Raw genomic sequence first — 18,576 nt, forward strand, 5'->3', positions numbered from 1 at the left:
AGGATCCACTTCTACCATGTTTAACGTATATTCCAAAGTGTACACATTGTTTAAGTCAAAGATGCGCAGCATCATGGCTTTCATATGGTAATATAAACTTTGGCTAAAAGCAATCCACCATCACTTCTAATCAATGTTTACAGTCAGTCTGTCAGTCCCTCCCTCCCGGCTTCATGATCTGAAAAACAACTGTCTGTCATGGAAGTAGGGCAGGCTACAACCGAACAGACTTCCTCTTCCTCTTCAAAATAGGAGCTATACTTGTAATGATTAGTCAACACTAGTTTTATTTCTTAAGTGAACTTGCAGGATGTGTAGATATATTTGTAGCGCCCTGAGAGATAACGCTTTGAATGGGTATCTGTCATGAGTGTCATGAGCATCAAATGTCTTTTAAACAACATTAAATTCACTTTGTCACTCACTTTGCCACTCGATTTGCCACTCGATCTGCCATTCACTTTATGCCTGCACATACCTAACCTGACTTCGCCAGATGGGGCAGCAGAGAGTACCCTCCTGCTCCCATCTGGGAACTCTCAGGCAGACTTGATGCCCGGCCACAAAACGGCCTGGCCAATCAGCAGCAGCTTCTAGCAGCTTCTAGCAGCAGCTTCTAGCTTCTAGCTGCTGCTGATTGGCCAGGCCGTTTTGTGGCCGGGCATCAAGTCTGCCTGAGAGTTCCCAGGTGGGAGCAGGAGGGGGGAACCCAGTGTACTCTCTGCTGCCCCATCTGGCAGAGTCAGGTTAGCACATACCCTCTATTGTATGAGATATCTAAAGAGCATAGAGAGTATGTTCTTGACTGTGCAGAAAGGCTGTCATTGTGGGACTGTCAATAATTGACAGGCTGTTAACAAATTGTTGCGACGACAGCCCATAGTATACTGCCAGTCAAAAACGTCCTTACTTTAAGTAAATCATAAGGCAACAAGTGTCTTCTTTTATTTCTGGACCAATTATCTGAAACGGGTCGCAATCATTAAAATGTTTGTTCATACACTGGTCCACCCGATTCTCATTGACTTCAATGCATTCCATCGAACTTATGGCTCTAATTTACCTCCCATTGTGTCAATGGCGCATGCGTGTCATGATGTAGAATTTATCCTTCCCTTCTTTGCGGTGTGCGTGTGTGGGGCAGTCATGTGATGAGGAAAGTAGGGAAAGTCTGAGGACATCTAGTGGATCAGGGATGAACAGCAAGGGCCTGGGAAAGCAGAAGGAAAGTACATTGGTGGAGCCATGTCCTTCAATATTAATACTTTCAGCGCCATTGCCGTCGATTAAAGTCAATTGAAGCCTAATTTTGATACTGACGCTTAACGCCATTGCCGACGGCCTTCGGCAATTGCGCTTTTATGGCGCGTTCGATTGCTCGAGCCATAATGCTACTCACGTTAGCCGGTTAGCTAGCTGTGTTGTTAGCACAGCACTGGATCGCCCATCTTAGATCGTCGTCGCCATAATAATCCATTCTATAATCCATTTCTTTCAATCGCCTGTATCTCCCATTCCTTGTCCCAGATGGCATTTTGGTCAAAACAGCGTTTCTTTGACGGCACAGATATGACGATCTGGAGCTCTGCAGAGCTCCGGTCTGGCTTCAGATGGTAAACAAGGCCTGTCCGCTCCGTGTAGTTTCCTAGGTTATGACAACTGCTCATGGACCGGAAATGGCGGCTTTTCAAAATAAGAGCTCAAATTAAAAAAATGCTGGCGTGAATTAGATCCTAATTTTTCAATAAATGATAGCGGCCGAAGTGTTAATGATCAGAAGAATTCTGAACAGCTCTAGGACGTTAGTCATCACCGCCACTATTCAACCTGCTTTTTTACATTTTCATTTACTTCTGTGTCTTACATGTGAAATGCATTTTCATTCACCCTCATTATAATATCTATTTCGTTTGCTTTTTGTACAGTTTTACTACAGTATTTGCACTATTATTACTGAATTCTATATTTGTGTTTGGGGGAAGGTACTTTGCAATATCCATATCACTTTATGATAAACAAATACAAGGCCCCTCATTATTCACTTCCCTCTGTAGCCAGTATAGGCTGCAGTGTTTAGAAACCACAGCAAAACCCTGAATCTCAGATTTCATTTCTCGTAAAAGGGGGGGAAGCACACACTTAGACACTGAAAGATATTGATTGATGTAAGTTCAAAGCTCAAGATATTACTGTTTTCAGATCAGTACATATTGTAGTAGTGCCTACAAATATATCAGAGAAATCAATCTGGATATTCCTTTGCATATGAAGAAAGAGAATCCATCTTGTAGCTCGGCCACTATCTGATCTCAAAATCACCTGTGTACTGTAATTGACATCATAAATGCATGTCTATTTATGAAAAGACATCATTAATTTAAATGGTATAATGTCTTCATCAATCTATATTCAACTTGAAAATTTGTTTTACACGTAACCACCATACTCCATACTTTTGATTGGCTGTGAAAGATAATATTCCCCAACATAATAACAAATAATCGCTGATTTAGACATTAAAACAATAATATTATGCATGATAAGAAAACAATCACATCCGTGTGAAGTAAAGGGCGCTCTATTCATCGTACATCATCCAATAAAACAAAAATAAACAGTTCTATTAGACATGTAATGACGTAAATTCTCCATTCATTGTCAATGGCATTTAATGTTTGGTCTACATTAAAAGGACTGGGATGAGCGCCTGCATTGGGGAGAGCCAGGTTGACACTGGGATTCATAGGGTTGACATGGAATTAGTCCAAACAAAATTAGGGTTGCTGGTAGTGACTCATGCTTTCCTAAGACCAATAAAGCTGTCCCTTTCTCCCTACAGTATAACCCTGACCTCGTGCAGAGGGTGTCAGTGTTTGTCTCCAAGCCACTGCCATAGCCCATCATCGCATATATTATTTTTCTGCCTTGTGTCTATTTCATCTGACACATTTTATCCTTTCATCTAACAATTACTTTGCCTCTGTTTTCTCAGATCAGACTTTGAAGTGCTCCACCTCTTCGGGCAATGCAATAAACCACTCATGTGTGATTGGGAGAAGCGGAGCAGTCTCATTACAGCGCGCCCCTGGTAAGGACCCTCTTGGCGGTTACACCTCCCCGTGCAGGACATGTACGGCAGTGCCAGAGCAGTAGGCCACATAGAGAGCAGCCCCGCACGGTCCCCGCGCCTGCCAAGGTCCCCCAGACTGGGCCACCGGAGGGCCAACAGTGGGGGCGGGGGTAGTGCGGGGGGAAAGACGCTCTCGATGGAGAACATCCAGTCCCTCAATGCTGCCTATGCCACGTCTGGGCCCATGTATCTTAGCGACCACGAAGGGGTGGGCTCTACTGCCACCTACCCCAAAGGCACTATGACTATCGGGCGTGCCACCAGCCGGGCCATGTACGGAGGCCGCGTCACGGCCATGGGCAGCAGCCCCAACATAGCCTCAGTGGGGCTGCACCAAGCCGACCTCCTGTCTTACAGCGACCTGGGCTCCCTCTCCATGCTGCACCACCACCACCACCACCAGGGCGTGCCCTCTGCCCTGCTGCGGCAGGCCATGAGGAGCAGCGGCGGGGAGATCCTGGAGATGCAGTCCCAACTCCGGGACACGCAGAGGGAGAACGAGCTGCTGCGCCGGGAGCTCGACCTGAAGGACAGCAAGCTGGGCTCCTCCACCAACAGCATCAAAAGCTTCTGGAGCCCTGAGTTGAAGAAGGAGCGCATCATGCGCAAGGAAGAGGCGGCGCGCACCTCCATCCTGAAAGAGCAGATGAGAGTCACCCATGAAGAGAGTCAGGTACGGTTGCCCCGTCCGCACACCCTCACATTCACTAGTTAATTTGAACGCTGGATTTAATTAATTTATTCCCAATCCATTCTCTTTGCTTTGGTCACTGCCTTTCACCGTCAGTCTCCCTCTCACTGTTCTTCCTTGTGCTTTTCTCGTCTCATCATTCTTTTTTCTCCAAAGGTTCACTTTGTCAATCTCTGAGTACTCTTGCTCTATTATCACACGTTATCTCAATCAAACTGCATTGCTGAACCTCTCTGGAAAGAGTTGTGTGTTTACAAATATTTCACATACAGTATACTGTTTCATGATCTAGTACAATATGGAATAAGATAAGTTGATTTGATTCATTAAGCAGTTCATTGTAAATTAATTAATTCTGGGTATGTACTGTAGTTTCTGATAATAGCCTACTGTTTGAGAGAAAGCCAACTGGGTGAATCCATGACTGGTATGGCATTTCTTACCCATTGTATTTCAAGAACCTGCCAACAGCTAAATTATAACATCATGGTTCATTGTAAGTCCAAAGACCATCATGCTTCACATGCTGTCTTCTGTGTGTGTGTGTGTGTGTGTGTGTGTGTGTGTGTGTGTGTGTGTGTGTGTATGTGTGTGTGTGTGTGTGTGTGTGTGTGTGTGTGTGTGTGTGTGTGTGTGTGTGTGTGTGTGTGTGTGTGTGTGTGTGTGTGTGTGTGTGTGTGTGTGTGTGACTGTGTGTGTGTGTGTGTGTGTGTGCGCGTGCGCGCGTGCGTGCGTGCGTGCGTGCGTGCGTGCGTGCGTGTTGGGGCACTCCTTAACCACATGAACTCTAGTGTCCCTATTCTGGCTATTCAGTAGGCTCTACACTTTTCTTTTCATGTAGTAGCATGTGGGGGTTCGCTTTTACGACCAGTCATTGGTCCGACATGCGGAAAGCGACCGGATTAAGGTTGGCGAACATGCGGTAAGGTTGGTGAACATGCGCTGCTCCGTGCTTGCGGTTATGGTTAGGTTAGGGTTTGAGGTAGGTTGTCGTTGTCGGACCAATGACTGGTCGTGTCCATCTCTTTTCTCTTATCTTGTAATCAATACAGTATAAAGTATATGGTAAATGCCTAGCCTATGGGGCGGCAGTGGATCAGTAGGTATACTGGCCATCTAGCCTATGGGGCGGCAGTGGATCAGTAGGTATACTGGCCATCTCAGTGGATCAGTAGGTATACTGGCCATCTCAGTGGATCAGTAGGTATACTGGCCATCTCAGTGGATCAGTAGGTATACTGGCCATCTCAGTGGATCAGTAGGTATACAGTGGATCAGTAGGTATACAGTGGATCAGTAGGTATACTGGCCATATAGCCTATGGGGCGGCAGTGGATCAGTAGGTATACTGGCCATCTAGCCTATGGGGCGGCAGTGGATCAGTAGGTATACTAGTGGCCATCTTGGAATCCGAAGGTTCAAGGTTCGATTCCAGGCTCCTCCTGGCAAAGTGTCGAAGTGTTCTTGAGCAAGACACTGAACCCCTAACTGCAGGTTGGTGCCTTAGATGGTTTCCTCCGCCATCGGTGTGTGAACTGTGAATGGGTGAATGTGAAGTACATTGTAATGTAAAGCGCTTAGGAGAAAAGCGCTATATGCAGTCCATTTATACAGTCCATTTATCTATTCTGTACAATTGAATTTGGCTGCCCAGATGGCATCATCATCAGAGCCAATCAGCGTAGAGCCAATCAGATTTAACAATATTCTCCGTCTGATTTGTCAGATTTTTCATATTCCATTCCGATTGACGATTGGCTTCCAAATTTACAGGAGTGCCCTGTTTTTCACAAAATTGTAGGCCCCACATTAGGCCCCACAAGTATAGGCCAAGGATGAACCTCCACCCTAAATTTCTCAAATTCAGTATTTTAGCTGTGACGTGAGCGCCCCCTCCTGAGATACTTCCGGGTCCTACTTTTGTGTCGCTTTTGTGTCCCCATTGAGTTATACTGTGACGCTCCGTCGGACTAAATCTGAGACGAAAACAACCACGAAAGTCTCATTTTACCGCTTTCCTCGCAACAACAAAGCTGCGCTGCTCTCCCAAATCTGGCTGTGACAGGACGTCTGCCCCACACGGAATACTATCGCCATTTTATTTCATTGTGTCAACTAAATCCTAATTAATGCAAACTAGATTCAACATACTCAAGCCTGCAAACATTCTAAATATGCCCCCGAAATATTTTACTGAGCACTTGTACAAAACATTAATAATTCTACTCGAGTTGGAAGCATTAAGATTTTAACCCTCAATGGCTTCCTTTCTGAAAAATAACGTCATTGTAAAAAGATTCACGTGTTTAGATATTCTATTTACAATGAGATGCGGACGGGAGCTGGTGCCACTTGGACCCGGACGTAACGTAGCACTACAAAATGACGTCGGACTTAAATACTGAATTGGCCTCATGGTGCTGCTACAACAGCCCACTTCACGTTTTGGCCGTAGGTTGTACAAAATCTTTTTTCTCTGGATTCCTTGGATCCTCGCTCTCCATATAGGCCACGGCCACATTCTGCCATTTTGCGTTTTCTTCCAAACACACTTTTTGCTACTATACTCCTACAGATTTTGTCCAAGAGTTTGCTTTCATTTAGGCAACCCATATGCAATCCAGCCAGGCCCCAAGCAGCACACGTTTAAAATTTTGATTTCGTTTTTCCCTTCTTATTATTTTCTTTCTCCTCTCCTTTCCATTTGGCACCCCTTGGCGGCCCCCACTTTGAAAACTTGTGCTCTGTTCAGCCGAATAGATCTACAAATCAATTGTTATCCTGTACCAATGACACACCTGTTGGATATAAAGTAGATTGTTTTGTGCAGTGTTGCAGCTGCAGACAAATAGAATGCATGGCACAATAAATGAATGGTATAATGAGGAAGGTGTCACATATTACTAGACGGGGCTCTGTGAGTTTTGAGGCCAGGCGAGCCGTGATGCAGCAAATTGCAAAACGCCTCAAGCTAATTTCAGTGGCTGAAAAGTGCCAGCTGGTTGTGGTGTTGGCCTCAGCTCTGTCTGGAGGCCTGATTTATGTTTCGGCAACAAAGTGTCTCGCAACGTGTCGATCAAGAAAAGTATGTTTTTTCTTCTTGTTCAGTTTGCAAATTGTGATTGGCCGGATGCAAATTGATGCAAATTGTGATTGGCCGGAATGACATTTTTGATGATTTGATTGGCTGAGCACACAGAAACTATAGTAAAATACGCACATCACTTCGTGGAGGTGCTGGGTTCACCATGTTGTGTTGGTTCCACCCGTGGAACCAACACACCCGTGGGTGTCTATTTAAGTGGGTGGATCACTCACATCTTGAGTTTGACCAGATGAAGAGCCTTGGCTCGAAACGTTGTCAATAAAATATACCTTTTGGAGCATATGAGTGTGCGGGTTCCCTTCTCTTTTCCTATTGGCTGAGCACGCAATGTGATATATGTATGATGATCAGAGCGCCCCTCACTTCATACAGGTGTGATTTTTAAATCAGGCTACTTGAGTGATGGCCACCGACATCCTCAGCAGCAGGCTAGCTATTCATTACTCACAGCAGCAGACACTGTCACTCCACCTCTCAAGGTTACAGCAGGATACTATATATATGAGTCTGATGTCTGACTGACTCCCACCATACAGTGTGTGTGTGTGTGTGTGTGTGTGTGTGTGTGTGTGTGTGTGTGTGTGTGTGTGTGTGTGTGTGTGTGTGTGTGTGTGTGTGTGTGTGTGTGTGTGTGTGTGTGTGTGTGTGTGTGTGTGTGTGTGTGTGTGTGTGTGTGTGTTTTACATTTAAACGTCTTCTGTTTCATGTATTTTCATGTTGCTGTATGTGAATGTCATTCCTGTTGATTATTGTGTTCTGTATCTTGGCTACATTGAAAAGGAGGGCTTGCCCCGCAACTGTACTCCTCTTATTTCACTAACATTCTGCAGTCTGCAGTACACTAGCTGGTCTTTGGGGAAATGACCTATAACGACTACTAGGATGCCCAGCATTTTCTGCTTCACAAGTGGATGCCCTCAAGCTCTGGAGATCCCTGGAGGGGACATACTGTAGAGGGACCTCACATTTGAAATCTAGCGTGGCAGCCTATAGTGTGTTTGATAAATGTGAACCTACAGGCCTATACTGTACACAGCCTCTGATTTAGTTACAGCTATTCATGATATCAGTTATTCACTGTTCTCTGTGTTGGCAAATATTGATTGTAAGAAGAGCTTGTTTGTTCAGCTTGATTAAGTAGTTGCTGAATATGTTCACTATAATATGTACAACAACAGCATGGGCTTCAATGCGTACACACTACAGTTAAAATCCTGTGTTAATTGTATCGTTATGTAATCCAGAGAGTGTGCAGAAGAGTCCATTTAGTTACATTTGTACACTGTCAGAGTTAAATAAGTGCTGAGGATTTTGACAGTGTGTGTTCTGTACAATCATGGCAGGATTCCATGTCTGTCTTTTAGCATTGATTGGTTTCAGATCTCTGGCTGCGATGCTGTGAATGATATCTTCATCCCTCCCACCAGGGTTAATGAAGTGTGTCAGCTAATATAAGGCAGATGTGTCTAGTTACTGTAACTGCTCATTTGTATCTTGATTTGTGGATGCATGTGTCCTGATCTAAGCAAGGTTCTAGTGGGAAGGTTTGCCCCTACCCATTGGGCTAGTTGAGAGACTGACTGAAAAACAAATTGCCTCATTAATTATAGAGTCATTTTAGGCCAATCATCACATCTGTCTCACAGAAGATCTTTGCAGTTTGCCTCAGGTGCCTTTAAGCCTCTGTTAGTGCAAGCAAACGTCATAAATAATTTATATTGTGAAAAATTAGGCCTGAGAAATGCATCATTACTCTAAAGGTGTGGTGTGTTTTTTTTGGGTCGTAAAAAAACCCAACACTTGATGTCAATCACGTTTTCACACTGCCGCCACATATTTCGTCCGTATAACGTTTTTCCGGACCGGGGTAAATTTTATCAGTTTTCCGCAGCTGTCTAGTCGGGTCTAGTCGGGTGTTGCTGACAGCTGAGCTAGTGATAGCCTACTACTTTCGGATCTGCAAAACGCAGCGAAAAAAACGTACCAGTGTGCAACCACCTTTACACTAGATAGACATGGTGTAAGAGTAACTGCATGTTTTTCAAGAGGGGAACTTGTAATACGGGCGATTGCAGCACAAGTGAGCAATAGCACTGGGCATAACGGGCAACGGATAAGGGATCTCTTAAAGGCAATGGCATGTGGCACAGTGATTGGTTTAATTGTTGTAACGCCCAAACCACACCTATGCATAATGTAACGGGTAACAGAGGTGTTTTAGGGAATTAGACAGGTAACCAAAATACCAACTTTAGTGGGGGAACACCCCTTCCCCACTGCTAAATCCCCAAATAGTGTATTTAGAATGCTCGAACGAAAATGGAGCACTATGTGTCTGGGTATGGGGGGGGTTATCCTACAGCCCTACAGTACAGCAGTAGACGAAATATGTTCAATGCCATTTTAGGCATCAATCGCGCTATGTGTGTGCGTGCGTGCGTGCGTGCGTGCATGGGTGCGTGCGTGCGTGCTGCGTGCGTGCGTGGCTGTGTGCGCGCGTCTTAGTCATCTCTTCATGTGTGGGAGCAACATGGTCACGAACAGGATGTGGGAATGCGCGCACACACTGTACGCATTCATTGACATGTTTAATTGGTAGTACTCCAATACTGTGCTGTTCATAGTGGAAGGATGATTTCTCTGAACTCATAAGTTCAGTATTGTATCAATGAGGTGACTTAATGATACTTACAGCTACAGTATGTTATAACTGTGTTCAAAGCTTTTGTAGCCATTAGTCAGTACATACCGCAGGTATGATGATAGTTGGTTTACTGACACATTTGCTATGCAGATATACGGTAATGTCTTCTGTAGAAATGGAATTCAGCATAGCACTTGGAAATCTCAAGTGGTCCACCCATCTGACCTCTTATTATTCGGCTGCCGTGTTAAGAGGTGGACCGTGTGCATTTTCAGAGCATGTTTATTTTAATGATCAATCAATGGATTGTGTTCCGGCTTGGATCAATGGAACTAACATGAGTTACTGCTTATCGGTCTCACAATGAAAACACATTTAGGTTTTAAAGGTTTTTCTTTTTACTTTATTTTATTTTTTTATATCACTGTTATATTATCATTCAAATCTTAGTGTTTTGTCAAATATTTGGGAGCCTACTTGGAATATCCCACAGTTTGGGAATCACTGGAATACATTTTATATAGAGACAGTCACCGAACATTATCTACAGCTTACATATATGTAAGAAATAACTCTTGTTCCTTTTATCTTTTTATGTACTAGACCTGTACATGCCCGTCGCAGTCGGCCACCGGCCTACTTGGGAACGATGCAACTTGGGAACCTAATGTATATATACGTTGTCATAGCACCTGTTTTAACTGTCAGCCGGTGTCCCACATGGAGATCTGTGTATGTGCCTGTGTGTGAAGACTGCAAACTGAAAAGTGTACTTGGCAATCAATTCGGCCCACTGGCAGAGCCTGATTGGTTGAGCCTCAATTGGCTGAGGCAGAGGCTGGAAACTGCACAGGTGAAAGGAGTTGGCCTCATTAGGCCCACTGGCAGAGCCTGGCCCAGGTGAAAGGAATTGGCCTCATTAGGCCCACTGGCAGAGCCTGACCAGAGCCTTTGTGGTAGTTCTGGAGAACCGTGGGTCCGACCGACTCGATACCTGGCACTGTACTCCCTGTGGGGGTGTGGAACGCGTGTGTCGAATGTGACGTCGGTGGGTCAAACGGTTCTCGAGTTACGTGCATTAAAACCGTACACACACGCACGCAGACAGACAGACAGACACGCAGAGACATGGCGCATTTATAGTAGGATTCAGGATGCATACTCATCACAGCCTTCCATAGCATAGACCTGTATGAAAGGGGATTCAGGATGCATACTCATCACAGCCTTCCATAGCATAGACCTGTATGAAAGGGGATTCAGGATGCATACTCATCACAGCCTTCCATAGCATAGACCTGTATGAAAGGGGGGAGGGGACCAGTATTGATACTTCGGACTATACCGACGATGTCATGCCATATCGTATGCAATGCCGTGTGGACACAGGAAGTATCATGTGGACAGTCAATGTGCTCGCGGATCCCACAACTCCTCGTGAAAGCCAAGTTCAATCTCGTTAAATGGCTCCTGCTTTTAGTGGAACAAGTGAGATGATGAGATGAAAACAAGAGAGGCGGGGAGGAGAAATGCTGCACAGCAGACAGAGAGCATAACGTGATAATGTATTACGTCTGAGATTTGCATGCAAGGTTGAAGAACAAAAAAGCATGCAGACAGAACATCTTGTTAGCCCAGAAGTGTCTCCGTCACACATCACATCCAGCACAGGGCTTTAGATTAGATCGGGTGAGCTAGCGTACAGTAGAAGAAAAGCCTGCCTCGACACCCAGAGAAAGAAACAAAGTGAACCTGTACAGAGCAGAAAAGAGACATGGAAGCAAATGAGAGGAGAGAATGTCAGCGAAGTCAATGAAGACCTATCAACTGTGCCATTACCTGTCTCCCTTCAGTTGTATGTGAGGCATGCAGAGAGAGAGAGAGAGAGAGGGATATGCAGTGGTAACCATCTGTTTGAATATATATGTTTTTAAAGTGAACATTTTTAAATCAAATATTTGCATTTGAAACGTTTTCAGATGGGGTCCGTGGCCAAATACATTTTGGTTGGTCCTTCCTTGACATGAAAAGTTTGAGAACCACTGATATAACACATATTTTCCAGAAAACTGTTAGGATTTAGAGGACATTTTTAGAATCGGCCTCAGGTCTTAATGGTTTAAGGGCATTGATCCTGGCGCTCTTCCGGTTGTAGCATTATAGTCTGTCTAAGATGTAACAAGCTGTCGTGGATCTGTGTGGTGAGGCTACCCAGGGCATGACTGAAGTGACTCTCCACTGCCACGGTGGGGTCAGTCAGTTGCGGGAACACCACAGTGACATACCATCATGAGATTTGGAATTGAGAGTTTTAGTTTGAATACGTTTTGTACTTAGTAATAATACCTTTTTTGTATCTATGTAGTATACCTGGACCTCAGCTACATTTACATGACGGTCAGTGTCAAAGGGCAGTGGTTGTGTGGCTGTAAGCCTTCATCATAGGTTGTTGTGAAATTTAAATAGAGAATGAAGTAATAGAGAATGAAGGGCAGAATGAAGGGCAGACACTGACTTTGCAGTTTGCTCACATATCTTCTTCATATTGACGCGCACACATTGGCTTTCCCACTAGGTTTTTTTCAACTATGTCCTATTTTGACTTGTAAGACTTCCCTGTGCGTGCTTAGCCTGGCTAATAAGCCAGACCGAATCAGCCGTTGGCAAAAAAAAAAATTGCCTGCCGGCGGATTACGGTCTGGAGAGGCTCAATTGTACGCCCATTTCCTACACCAGAGAACTGGTGTGGCCAATCGGGACACGGTATGCAATATGGGCGGGCTTTGGTACAGTGACGTTCAATGCTTGAGACCTTTGACTGACAGTAGCTCTGACCAATTGCGTCAAAGAGAAAATGTTTGAACCCGCCCCCCGGGAAACAAGATCCATACACAGCATCTCCAGACTCAAATACCACACGACAGTGTGATTTGAGTCTGGCTTATTAGCCAGGGTAGTGCGTGCTTGCATGTGTGTGTGTGTGTGTGTGTGCGTGCGTGCGTGCGTGCGTGCGTGCGTGCGTGCGTGCGTGCGTGCGTGCGTGCGTGCGTGCGTGCGTGCGAGAGAGAGAGAGAGAGAGAGTTATAGCTAATATTTCTCTGTTATGAAGACCAGATCTGTCACTGACAGTCCCTGTAAGTTAACCGATGGTTCATTTGTCCTGAGATGGTGACAGGTCTGCAGCATTGTCAAATATAATTATTTATCACATATCAAATTCATCCAATATCTTTGTCTTATGTAGTTCAGTCCCTCCCCCCCCCCCCCATTTGCCATAAAATGATTCATATACAGATACATTTGCATGAATCAGAACAGTTTACAATTGTGTATGCACTACTTATTCATTTCAAGATATAATTTGAACTTGCAAATTCTGTCGCTGCACATTAATGTGTTATGTTGATTAATTCACATTAACTATATTCACTTATATTTTAACAATGGCATTTTTGCACAGCATATTGTACGCTTACTTTTATATTGCAGTGATGTAAACTTTTTTTATATGGCATCGGTTTTAATATGGCATCGGTTATTTGGTCTTGAAGAAAATTTGAGAAACGTATTAGTAGTGTGACAGGCATATATCATACTCAAATATTTAAAAACCATGCTACAGGTATTGCTATGTGCTATTTAATGTTATTCCTCCTAGTGTTCTCTCCAGATTCTCCAGAGAGTCATTCAATATTGATATTCAGCAACGCCTCTTCTGCACTCACCCCGGCCGTAGAGTCAAGTTACGTTTTAGCCTATCCCTGTATTTACACTTATTGAAACCCATTGGTTTAATTGATTATAAAAAAAAGAATATATTTTTATAAAATAATCTTTTGAAAAACAAAATCAATTAATTAAAATGTTTAAATATATATACCACAAAATAGCAAGCTGTGTTGTGATGCGATATGTGAGCTTGTAGACAGGCTATTTTTGCGCAACACTGTTGTATGACAAAATATAAAATAGGGATGAAGTGGTTCATCGATTTAGTCAATTATAAAGAAATCATTTTGAATGTTTTCACGTTTAGCCTATTTGTAATTTGTATATCTCTGTTGTCGGGAAGAAACCACCTAACTCCACAATGTTCATTTTGAAGGAAATGAAGAAAATCTTATATATATTTTTAAAAACAAAGCAATACTGCCTCATCAAAGTTGGCATTGTGACTTTATATATTGTCCATTACTTGCATGAGGGTCCAACCGAAGCGCTTTTTAGTACTTTTCATTGGTTCAATGTTTTTTTTTGTTTTTTTTTCAATGTATTTTTATTGAGGCTCTGAAATTTCACAGCTGAACAATCGCCATTCAATGTATATAGAACCACACATTTTTCTTTTTTAAACACAACATAGGAAAACAACCACAATACGGACATTACAATGCACAGACAAAAAACAAAATACAAACAAAAAAAATCAAAACAAGACAAAACGAGTACACCACAGTCTTGACATGATTGTACATTACAGGTCACCAGAGTCTTTGTTATTCACTACCGTTCAATAAGGTACTTTGAAGCGCAGTCTAGAAGGGTCCACTGACTGGTTCCCATACCTTCGTGAACCCTTCCATGTTATCACGGAGGAGATAAGTCAATTTCTCCAGAGGAACCACAGGTTCAATGTTTATTTAACCAACACACAGACATGAAGGGTGTTCAACAGCACTGATTTATTCAAGAAAATCAAAAACATAAAAAATGGAGTTAAGTGGTTTCCTCCCGACAGCAACGATATATAAAATAAATAGATTTTAAAAACACGCCTTAATTGATTAATAGAAAAAGTAATCAATAAAATAATTGAACAAAACGTATTCAATTATTCTATTGATTGTATTATTTAATAATTACATAATTGATGGTTGAAACCCTATCAACTCTCCTCAGGCCAAGTGCAGATGAATAAATGCTGGGTTTTTCTGGGTTGGTTGTGAGTGTAATAGTATATTGTCAGCCATCATCACATACAAAATGCAGCAAGCAGCAGGGTGGTCTGAGTCAGCGCTTTAGACCTGTCTGTGTTCCATTTAAGGACACACAAAAACACATACACGCATGGACGCACACACGCACGCACACAAGGAACCTGCAACTGTGGAATAAGCATGAAGTCATGCATGTTGGAGCTAGGGCGATATTGAACATTGTTTTAACACCTCATTTTTATACCACCCCCCCCCCCCCCCTACTTACAGTAAGTAAACTATTGCTATTGTGTAAATCTAAGTTCACTGTTGAGTCACATAACTACGGTGTAATGATGCCAGTACTGAATAATATTCAAATCAACAATCAGAATTTTGAGTGCAGACCTATTTAGGATATAATGAGGTCTGCATTCAAAATTCAGACTTCTTCTTTATTCCATAATTGATACAGCTAGGAGTACGAATGACTCCTCATAGACATATTTTCTGATAAATCTTAACACAAGGACCAGTTTGTAGAGTCACATTATACAAATAACTCATAATTCCAAATTCATAAACTGAGCTCTAGTGGACTGTGTGTACGTGCGTGCGTGCGTGTGTGTGTGTGTGTGTGTGTGTGTGTGTGTGTGTGTGTGTGTGTGTGTGTGTGTGTGTGTGTGTGTGTGCATGCTTGTGTGTGTGCGTGTGTTTGCGTGCATGCATGGTAGTATCCCCAGATTCCCCACCATGCATGTAGACATGTGCACAGGGACATGAGTATCGACCATACAGGAGAATTTCACATACTGTACAGCACACATACCAATAGAAGATGCAGAAGTCAGATCTCAGGCCTCTTTCAGACGGCGACGGTCTCCAGATAAAACGGCAAAGTCCCGTTGCGTTCTGATTTTTTATTGACCCTTTACACGAGAACGCACACTTTATGAAAACTGTGCGTTAGACTGCCAGATAGACCAGTCACCCACGTACAAGAAGAAGAACCAGGTAGCTCCCCCTTCGCGCAACCCTATCAGAGTTTTGAATGACGCTTCCAGAACACAACCGAGTTGTGGCCGCCTCTGCCTGCTTTCAACTAACACATCGAGTAACACAGGCTGACAGGCAGCCCAGAGGCATGCAGGCAGCGAGCGCCACGGGATGGTTATATTTTATACATACATTAGGCTACATAAACGCTGCTGCTGCTTATCACAAGGCTTTTTATTTACATCATGGTTTTACATTCACCATCGCTGATGAGCGGCGCTTTGAGGGAGGAGGGAGGCTTGCTCATTGTAGGAACTCCAAATATTATGGCTCTGCATCAATGTAACATAATTATGCGTTGTGAGCCGACATGAGCCATGATGTCACAAGTTTTGCGGATTCACCGTTTTGCCTGTTTACATGGAGACGGGAGGAAACGGCGTTCTCAAAGATTTCCTCTCTGGGAGGTGTTTTCACTTTGTTGCTAATCACCTCCTGAAAACACCGTTCTCGTCTAAAGGGACCCTAGCAAACGATACTTTATTTTGCCGTTTTCTATGAACACCGGTCTCGTGTAAAGGGGGTCTCAGTTTGCACTTAAAAACTTTAGGCAGAAGGCTCAATTGACCAGCTTAAACTAACTGTGTGATCGCAGTTTAAAAAGTTAGAATTGTTGAAGTAGTATCATAAAAATGTAAAATGTAGAATTTTTCAAGGTCAAGGTCCAACCCTACGACTAAGGACTGACAGTGCTCCCATTGTCCTCGGGTGTAAGAGAGATGGGGGCAGGGGGTTACAGACTAGAATTTATTTAGTATTGAATACTTTAATCACAGTTTGCATGGACAATCACAGGGAAGTACAGTACTAAAAGGATTTAGCCTATTAGCTTGTTTCCATTGGGGTCCTTTTGTACTCAATTCATTGAAACTCATCGAAAATTAAAATATGTACAGTAAACAGCCCTGTTTTTAAGGCCTTTTATGATGTGTGACACGCACATGTGTGGACTACGCATGCACCTCTATATTATGGTACGAGGTAATTTGTCCCTGTCTGAGACCAGCAGAGCTGAGTCATCCGCAAACAGGAACAAATTGCAGTCACAATGTCATGTCGTTAACATATTAAGAACAGACTCAGTAAAGGCCTATGCTTCCTTGTGGAATGCTACAGCACACTTTCGGGCAGGGTAATTCCGTTCACCTCCACCACCTGTTCTAGCTCTCGATCCCCTCCAGATGCAAATGCCTTAAGGCTAATTACTTACAGTAACAGGCTGGTTAATATGACAAAAACATATTTTCAAATGCGGAAAGTGTTGACGCGAATGTGCCAACATGAATGCTGAATGTGATACTTAACTGCAGTGAAAGAGAAAACTTCTCTGGACACAAAATTAGACTAGACTGCCCCAATATTTGCTGAGTCATGACCCGATCCCAGAAGGATTCTCGTAGCTGGTGCAGCTGTGCCAGAGATGTGGTGGTGAAGAGGACCCAAGAATTGACCAATGTCAATTTTAACACTCTGTACAATTATGCAAATGGATTTATTGGACTGCCTCCTCCAATTTAGCTCCTAGAAGACACAATATTGATCAGGCCAGAGAAAGACAGTGCGGATGAAATTGGGGAAAGGGGGAGGGGTACTTGCAGTTGAGATGACAAAGTGGTAAGAGATGCGGAGGGAGGAAAAGGGGAATAGTGAGCAAGAGAAAAATGTTCCCTAACCTCAGCAAACCCTGGCAGCCTGGCAGGAGGAAGTGGAATATCACTGTGCTTTGGGAACAGAGTATAAAAGCCCCACTAGTGTGGTTTGAATCGAACAGCCTTGCCATCTTTGGAGCCCGCATGATCTCACTAGTGGGGCTAAAATGTTATAAAGAGGAAATTATTGGTGCCAGGATTGTGTGTGTGTGTGTGTGTGTGTGTGTGTGTGTGTGTGTGTGTGTGTGTGTGTGTGTGTGTGTGTGTGTGTGTGTGTGTGTGTGTGTGTGTGTGTGTGTGTGTGTGTGTGTGTGTGTGTGTGTGTGTGTGTGTGTGTGTGTGTGTGTGTGTGTGTGTGTGTGTGTGTGTGTGTGTGTGTGTGTGTGTGTGTGTGCGTGCGTGCGTGCGTGCGTGCGTGCGTGCGTGCGTGCGTGCGTGCGTGTGTGTGTTTGCGCAGCCGTGCTCACGTGCAAATAAATAAAAGACACACCAAAAATAAATCCACCCAGTAGTTCACAAGACATCTTGTTTGGGACTAAAGTGGAGGTTGGATTGACTGATTGACAGCAATCCTTATAGAGCTCTGCTCTGCCACTAGCGGGGATAAAAATGCTTCTCCAGATTTAGTTTGGGATTTTACATTTTTATGCCTGTCACACCACTTTAGCATCACAGTGTCCCAAAATAAATTACTTCAATGACGCCCGACACCAAGATACAGTATAGGCCTATACACTACAATCTGGAGTGTGTGTGTGTGTGTGTGTGTGTGTGTGTGTGTGTGTGTGTGTGTGTGTGTGTGTGTGTGTGTGTGTGTGTGTGTGTGTGTGTGTGTGTGTGTGTGTGTGTGTGTGTGTGTGTGTGTGTGTGTGTGTGTGTGTGTGCGTGCGTGCGTGCGTGCGTGCGTGCGTGCGTGCGTGCGTGTGCGCGAACATTTGAGGGGCTTTAAGTGGTTTTAGTGGGCAGGATTAAAATGGTTGTGGCTTACATAAGGGAGCTGGTGGAAGTAAAATGATCTGGCAGCACTGTCCAGAAAACACTGTTTCAGCACTGGCAGTACAAGCACTGCCCCCTGCTGGGTGGAAGAACATATGTTTCAAACACATGCCATAGGTTCCCAAGTTGCATCGTTCCCAAGTAGGCCGGTGGCCAACGGGCACGTACAGGTCTAGTATTTGTAAACAAACGTGTAGTGTCGGTATTCCCCAGCAGATCTATGGATATTTGACACAATTTAAATGTGTCTAGAACAATATAGCTATATGTCTAGTTTGACAACCTATCGAAATTTAGAACAATATACCTTTTTTTCTTCTTTTTCTTTTCTTTTTTTTTAAAGATATTGTTTTTTGCGGCTTACGCCTTTTATTGGTTTTTGAAGGGA

The 18,576-nt window shown here is 43.7% G+C and overlaps 1 protein-coding gene across 1 annotated transcript in view; it reads left to right on the plus strand.

Moving 5' to 3' along the window:
• Positions 1-3,128: 3,128 nt before the first annotated feature.
• The window catches only part of erc2 (ELKS/RAB6-interacting/CAST family member 2), a gene marked incomplete at its 5' end in the record, with an annotated part of 49,182 nt that continues 33,734 nt past the window's right edge, over positions 3,129-18,576 (plus strand). Inside the window, one exon of the mRNA XM_079509391.1 lies at positions 3,129-3,803. Coding sequence (XP_079365517.1) covers positions 3,129-3,803 — 675 coding nt within the window. The remainder of the gene's footprint in view (positions 3,804-18,576) is intronic.

Source organism: Electrona antarctica (genome assembly GCF_951216825.1).
Source record: "Electrona antarctica genome assembly, chromosome: 9".
Classification (NCBI taxonomy): Eukaryota; Metazoa; Chordata; class Actinopteri; order Myctophiformes; family Myctophidae; genus Electrona; species Electrona antarctica.